The sequence below is a fragment of the Oxyura jamaicensis genome (assembly GCF_011077185.1).
Source record: "Oxyura jamaicensis isolate SHBP4307 breed ruddy duck chromosome 5 unlocalized genomic scaffold, BPBGC_Ojam_1.0 oxy5_random_OJ101316, whole genome shotgun sequence".
Lineage (NCBI taxonomy): Eukaryota > Metazoa > Chordata > Aves > Anseriformes > Anatidae > Oxyura > Oxyura jamaicensis.
This window is the reverse complement of record NW_023303944.1, coordinates 48266-55301: the sequence shown is the minus strand read 5'-3', so window position 1 is coordinate 55301 and position 7036 is coordinate 48266. Positions and strand designations below refer to the sequence as shown.

Below are 7036 nucleotides of genomic sequence, written 5' to 3'. Positions count from 1 at the left end.
GTGGTCGGGCTCAGAGGCTCCCCCAGGGCAGTGTGTGCAGGGACAGCCTGAGCAGCTCCGGCTCTTCCCTGGCTGCAAACCCCCCGGGAGCAGAGGGGCAGCAGGCAGCCCGTGAGGCTTCCCACCTGGACCCCGCTCCGTGCTCGCTGCGGGGAAGCGGGAGCAAGAGGAAAGTGCAAAGGTGAAGCATTATCGTGCTGCATGTGCTAAGTTTTCTTTACGGGTCTGCAGAGCCCTAAGCTCTTCAGTAACAGTTAAACAACTGTTAAATAGGACTTTATCTTCGGGCTAGATAAGGGAGCAAGCGAGGACTGGCTGCTGGGTGACAGGCAGCACAATAAAACCCTCCTGCCTAGGGAAGGCACTCCGGATGCCTTGGCCCTGTCTGGCTGCCCAGACCTGGGGCTGCAAGGACAGTGAGCACGAAGCCCTGCCACCCACACACTGCGGAGAGGTGGGGAGGTTGGGTAGCAGGGCCTCAAATTGTTGCCTTGAAATCCATCAGATGTGAGATTGTGCTGTGGGCTTCCATGGGGATCTGCTCACATGTGGCCATTCCTGCCCCTCATGGGGACGGGGATGGGGACAGGGATGGGGATGGGGACGAGGAGCCGGGCAGGAGCTGGCAGCAGGGCAGGGGCAGAGCAGCCGCGCAGCTCGTGTGTGCGCTGCCACGGGACAGCGCTCGCTGAACATGACCCAGGAAATGGAACGAGGAGAGAGGAGGGGGCTGGCTTTCCTGCCCAGCGTTTGTTTTCCTGCACCGAATTTCCTGCTCAGGGAATCTCAGCGAAACCCCCAGCACTTCCCAGGCGGAGGTGGGCTAGGGAGAAGCGGGCTGCCAGTCCCGCTCCGCAGGGAGACGAGGCGCTTACAGTGGAGGTGACCTTTGTAAATCCCTGCTTTGGACAGACATTTCCAATAAGTGCCGAAGAAAAGCCTGCCAGCTCCAGCTTTCTCAGCCTGCTCTCCATTTTCCTTCCATCCTCTCCAGGCTGAATTTAATCCGAGAAGGTTCCTTTGAGCTTTTGTGTGTTGCTGGGGGAGATGTGGGCGCGCAAGGGATCGCGTTACAACTTTCATTTCCTGAAATGTTTGAGGGAACATCCAGGGTTTTATCCACACATCAGGCAAAGTTGAGGGCTCAGATTTCAGGTCTTGTCACTCAGCTGTCACCAAACAAATGAGCCTCTCAGAGCTGGAGACGGGGAGAGCTACCTGCTATTCATGACCCCGAAAGCAGGTGATCACTCATGGGAAAAGCAGGTAGAATTAATCATTCTGCTGTTCTCCATTTCCTCCCCTTTTTGGCTGACCTGGACACAGTGTGAAATCTGTCCTGGGGAGGGGGAAGGAGGAGGGGGGAGCGGGGAGGGAGGGGGGATTAACTCCTTCCTGCCGATGAAAATACAGCGGAGAGAGGTGAGAACCGACCCGGGGGCTGCCTCCCCAGGCTGCCTTTGCTGTGAAAAGCTTGCTGCGAGGTCAAGCCTGCCCCGAGGAGAGCCGAGCGACCTGCGCCTGGCTCCGCTCCAGGGCGTCCCCGCTCCCACCTGCCCGCCGGCCTCCCCTCCCTCCTCTTCCAGGGGCTTCCCTCAGCATCCTCCATCCCTCCCTCCCTCCCCGCCGGCCACCGCCCGCCTGTTTGCAGCCTCATCCCTCTCCCTGCCAAGGGAAGCGGAGGCTCGGGGCGCTGGCACGGCTCCGCGGCCGGGGGCGCAGCGTGCGCGGTGCTTGCGCGCTCTTTGCGCGACTCCGCTCGGCCGGTTTCGGGCCTGGAAGCAGGACCGAGCTGGGGAGGGGGGCGTTGGGGGAGCAGGACCCCCCCGGCCACCCCTCTGGAAGCCGGCCCTGCCGCTGCCTGCGCGCAGGAAGCGCCTCTGCGCTCTTTGCTTTGAAAATAGCCACCGGTTTGTGAGTCCCCGCTCTGAGCAGCGCCGCGCCGGGCCGGAGCCCCGGGCAATTTTTGTCTTTCCTCTCCACCGAGCCCGTGGTTTGGGAAAAGCGGGAGCTGGGGTTCAGCAGTCCTGTGGCGCAAAGCCCGACGGCTGCTCACCCCCAAAAGCCTCCCCCATTTCCCCACGTTCTGCCCGCGGGGCTTTTTTAGGATCAGGGGAGGCTGCGCTGCTTCTTGGCGGATCGGTCCCCTGGGAAAGGCGGTGGGGGACCTTGGGGCGAGGACCTGGGCGCACGTCCCGTCCCATCAGGACCCCTGGGAGCACAAATCCAACACAAAGCGCCTTTCACCCTGCTCCCCTCCACCGCCAGACACTGGCTCGCTGAAAATCGGGGCGCAGCGGGGTCCTTCCCACTCCACAGGGCGTCCTGCCGTGGGGACGGGGTTCCCGCCCTGTCCTGCCCGTGTCGCACCCCCCCAGGACCCGGGCTCGGGGGGGGCGCACAGAGCCCGGCAGGGTCTGGGCTGGGTGCCCCGACGGGGCGGCCGGTGCCGGGCCTCGGCAAGGAGCGGGGAGGGCCCCGAGGGTTTTGTCCCCCCTGGGACCGAAGGCCGGGCCGGAGGAGAGCTCGGGGGACCTCCCCGCCCCGTCGGGGGGACCGGGGAGAGCTGCGAAGCGCCCCCGGGATGCTCCGGGAGGACGGCGGAGCTGGGAAGACCCTCCTGCAGAGGGTGACATTTCTCCACGGCCCAGGACCTCGAGAACAAACACGGCAGCGACTTAAATAAACACGCATTTAATGATGCAAAACGCTAACGGGGGAGCTCGGCACCGCCAGCGGCGGAGGCCCCGACGGGGCGGGTGGCGAGCGGCTCCCTCCGGCCGGGCTGCGCGCTCCGACGGAGCCCACCCCGCGGCCAGGCACCCCGGGGTGCCCTCCCCGAGCCCTCCTTGTATCCCTCCATCCCTCAGTTACAAAACAAAAGGGGCTGAGTGGAAGGAGAGCGGCTCCCCCCAAACCCCCAGCACCTCCGAGGCACGTCGGGGGGCTCAGCCCCGCAAAGAAGAGCGCAGCCTCGCAGTTGTGCCATCAGCGCGGATTTAATTTAGCCTCTTTAGGTACAATAGAAAAGAAACCTGAAAGCACATGCTAGTTCTGGGAACAAATACTCGAGACAGACAGCTTCGGCCGCGGGCTCCTCGCAAGCCGAACCGGGAGGGCGGCGAGCGGGGACGGACAGGAGAAGGCAGCGTGGGGCTGGCAGGGCAGCCCGAGAAATACTCGTTCAGGAGGAAACGGGCGGCAACTCGCGTTATTCTCAGCACTGTTCTCGTTTTTAGCCACTTCGAAGCATTGCCCCACCAAGGAGAAGGATGCCCGGGGGGCGCAGGCCCACGGGAGCTCGCTAGCCCCGCACCGCCGCGTTAAGACATAGGCACTTGGTAAAACTCTAATACTGCAGCTTTTTTTTTTTTTTTGCCTTTTTTTTTTTTTTTTTTTGCTTTTTTGCTTTTTCCCCCCTCTTTTTAAATTTCAGCTACATCGAAATCTTTCCTGGTAACGCTAAATATGAAAAATGTAAACGAAACTTCCCCTCCCTCCTCCCGCTAGGGCACAGCGCTCCGCTCCCTCTGCCTCCGTCCGAGCTCCGCGGGGACGGGGACAGGGACAAGGGACAAGGACAGGACGCCCCCGGCCGCCCCTGCCCCAGCACGCCTGCGGGGCTGGGATTTATTCGGGTGGAATCGGATCCAGATTTTTTTTTTTTAATATATATTTTTTGTAATTCCCGCTGGGACCAGCTCGTTTGAACTCGAAGGGACGAGGGTTTCTGCTGCTCTTTGCGTTTGGCTACGTGGAAAAAAAAAAATAAAATAAAATAATAACAATAATGATGATAGTGGGAGACGCTGGGGGGGGGGTCGGGGGGGGGGCGGGTGGGGAAAAGTGGACCGATGTGGGGTCGAGTGAAAAGAGCCGAGAGTCACGTTAAGAGGGCGAGCTGCGAAACCGGAGGCCGTCCGCTGCGTACAACCGAGAGTCCGTGTCCCCGGGCAAAGCCTCCTGTCCCGTGGCGGCCCTTTAGGAGCCCAGGTCCACCAGGCTGGACGTGAGGGGTCCCAGCAGCGAGTCCTGGAGCTGGTGGCCCGGCAGGCTGTGAGCGCTCTGGGGGGCGGCCAAGCCGCTCAGGGGGTAGCTGGAGCTCCTGGCGTGCCCGAGGTTCCCCTGCAAGAGCAGGACCGAGTTCTGATCGGGGCTCTGCGGCGGAGAAAACTCTTCCTCGGAGCTGGACAGGAGAGGTTTGCTCCCGTCCAGGGGCGAGAGCTGGTTGGGTTTGTTGGTGGCGGCGTTGGAGTTCTCCGTGTTCTCCCTGCGGAGGGCACAAGCAGAGCGGGGACGTTACCGGGAGGGGGGGGGGGGATCCGGGATGCCGGCCCCGACGGGGCCCCGCGGCCGCCCCCGGTAAAAAAAACAAAACAAGCAAACAAACAAAAAATAGAAAGAAGGAAAAAAAAAAAAAAAAAAAAAAAAAAGCGAGCGCCTCGTATTTTCCTAACGGAGCGGCCCCGCAGCTGCCCCCCTGGTAAGGCAGCTGCCCCGCATACCCCCGAGAGCCCGGTGAGTTAGGTGGGGAGGAGAAGTTGGGGTTTCCGAGCTTTTTTTTATTATTATATCTCCGTCTTTTTAATTACAAAAATCCAAGCGCGGCCCCGCGGCCCGGGAAGGCTCGGAGGGGCCGGCCGGCCCTATTTCCTCCCCGGGCCTCTTTAGGGCCGCCGGCGGCCGCCCCAAAGCTGAGGACGATGAGTGCCGGCCCCGAGCCTCCCCCCTCTTTGGCCGTGCCGGGGGCTTGCAGCCCGAGCCGAGCCGTGCCGAGCCGAGCCACCGCCTCGCACCGAGGCCATCCCGGGCGGGTGGGGGCGGAAGGCACCGAACAAAGGCGGGGGCGGCCTGGGGAGGCGGCCGAGGGGCTCGCTGCCCCCCGGGCAGGTGGGATCGGCACCGGGGCCGGGTGAGAACCGGCTTGCGGACCCCCTAACCCCTGAGGGGGGGAGGGTGCGGGACCCCCAGCTCCAGCCGGCTGGAGCCGAATTGTTTGTAGGGGGGGAGCAGCGAGGCCGGAGTGTGGGGGGGCTGAAAACAGGGCGAGGGGGCTGGGGGCGAAGGGGATCGGGGGTGAGGGGGGCAGGGGGTGAAGGGAGCAGAGGGTGAAGGGGGTCGGGACTCCTCTCCCAGTCCCAGCCCCGGTGGGGGGCTCCGGGAGCCGGGCAGCGATCGGCGGCTGCCTCCGTAGGGCCGGGAGCGGGGAGGGCCGGGGGCGCGGGGGGGGGGGTGGTCTCAAGTACCTTTCCTTCGCCTCGGCCGCTCGGTCCCGTTGCCTCCGGTTCTTGAACCAATTGCTGACCTGGGTGGTGGTGAGGCCGGTGGCTTCGGCCAGCTCCCGCTTCTCCCGTGGCGAGGGGTAGGGGTTGTGCGCGTACCACTCCCGCAGCACGCCCCGGGACTTCTCCTTGAAGCAGTAGCTGGTCTCCTCGCCGTCCCAAATGGTGCGGGGCAAGGGGAATTTTCGGCGGACTCGGTACTTGCCCACGGCTCCCAGGGGTCTGCCCCGCAGCTTCTCGGCTTCCACGTAGTGCGCCTTGAGCCAGAGCTGCTGCAGCTTGGGGTGGTTGTGGGGCGAGAACTGGTGGCTCTCCAGGATCTTGTAGAGCTCGCGGAAGTTGCCCCGGTGGAAAGCCACCACCGCCTTGGCCTTGAGGACGCTCTCGTTCTTGTGCAGGTGGTCGCAGGCCGGCAGGGACCACAGGAACCGGCCCAGCCTCTCCAGGTTCCCCCCTTGCTGCAGCACCTCGCACACGCAGGCGACCTGCTCCTGCGTGAACCCAAACGACGGCAGCATCGACATGGCCGGGGCTGGGCGGCAGTGACACGGCCGGAGGGGCTGCGACGGAGGCGTGGAGGAGGAGGAATGACCCGGTTCCCGGTCCGGTCGCCGGTCCCGGCCCGGTCCCCGGAGCGGGGATGCTCGGTGCGGTGCCGGGGGGACTTTGTCCCCGCTCCGCCGCCGCCGCGCTTAAAGCGCCCGAGCCCCCGCGCCGCGCTGATTGGGCGCCCGCGGCTCGGCCCCCGGCACGGCACGGCCCGGCACGGCCCAGCCCGGCCCAGCCCAGCCCGGCCCGGCGGGCAGAGCCTCGGCACGGGCGGGCGGAGCCTGGCGGCCCCGGCTGCGCTTCCCTCCGCCGCCTCTGCGCGGGTGCGGAGGGGGGGAAGGGGGGGGGGGAGAAGGGGGGAGCCCCCCTCGGAAAGGAGCTTGGGTTTTCCTGCCTTCCTTCCCCTTTATTTTAACCGGTTTTTATTTATTTATTTATTTATTGTTACCCCCCCCCCCCTCGCCCGCTCTCCGTCCCCGTGCATCCAGCCCGTCTTTAATTACCTTAATGCTGGGGATGAATAAATAATGCGCAGTGAACCTCCCCGCGCCGAACTCTCCCCTTTTACCCCCTTCCCCTTTTACTCCCTCCCTTTTTACCTCGCCCCCATTTCCCCCCTTTTCCCCCCCCATTTTACCCCCCAAGCGTCCGGGGGGGGCCCGGGGGGGCGCCCCCCCGCCCCCCCCCCCCCCCCTCCCCCGGGCAAAGCGGGAGCGCAAACCGCACCGACCGGCGGCGCTTTAATTACCCTAATCCTCATTTGCACACCTCGCTCCAAAGCAATTATTTAGGAAAAATTAGAAAACAATTAGGCTCCCTAAACCAAGATAAGCTATTGTCAGGAGCCGGGACGGGCTGGGAGAGGAGGACAATGCGCTCAGATAAGGGCAGGGGAGGGGGGGTGTCCTCCTGCCCCTATTTCTCCGCACTCTGCGGCGTTTTGAGCATACTCCGGACCGCTTCTGGTTAAGGAACGACTTCACGGGGCTCTTTAAAACCTGGTTGTCCCCGCTAAAGCCGGGCTGATTTCTTCGGGCTGAAGCGCTCCGGGTTCATTTATTGGGTTTTAGGAGCAGTTTGGGGCCGAGGCCGGCGGCCATCCCGGTGCCCCTGCCCCTGCCCCTGTCCCTATCCGGGGGGACCCTCGGGACCTCTCCACCCTCTTGGCCGTGCAGGGGAAAGGCCCGTGCCCGAAGATATTTCCT

The 7036-nt window shown here is 63.9% G+C and overlaps 1 protein-coding gene across 1 annotated transcript; it reads right to left on the bottom strand.

Moving 5' to 3' along the window:
• Positions 1–2983: 2983 nt before the first annotated feature.
• Positions 2984–6038, bottom strand: LOC118157346 (homeobox protein SIX1). Its single transcript, XM_035311617.1, has 2 exons — positions 5247–6038; positions 2984–4270 (listed from the first exon to the last, which is right to left on the bottom strand). Exons 1-2 carry the CDS (start codon positions 5804–5806, stop codon positions 3982–3984), a joined length of 849 nt encoding a protein of 282 aa, XP_035167508.1. The 5' UTR covers positions 5807–6038; the 3' UTR covers positions 2984–3981.
• Between the last annotated feature and the right edge of the window lie 998 nt (positions 6039–7036).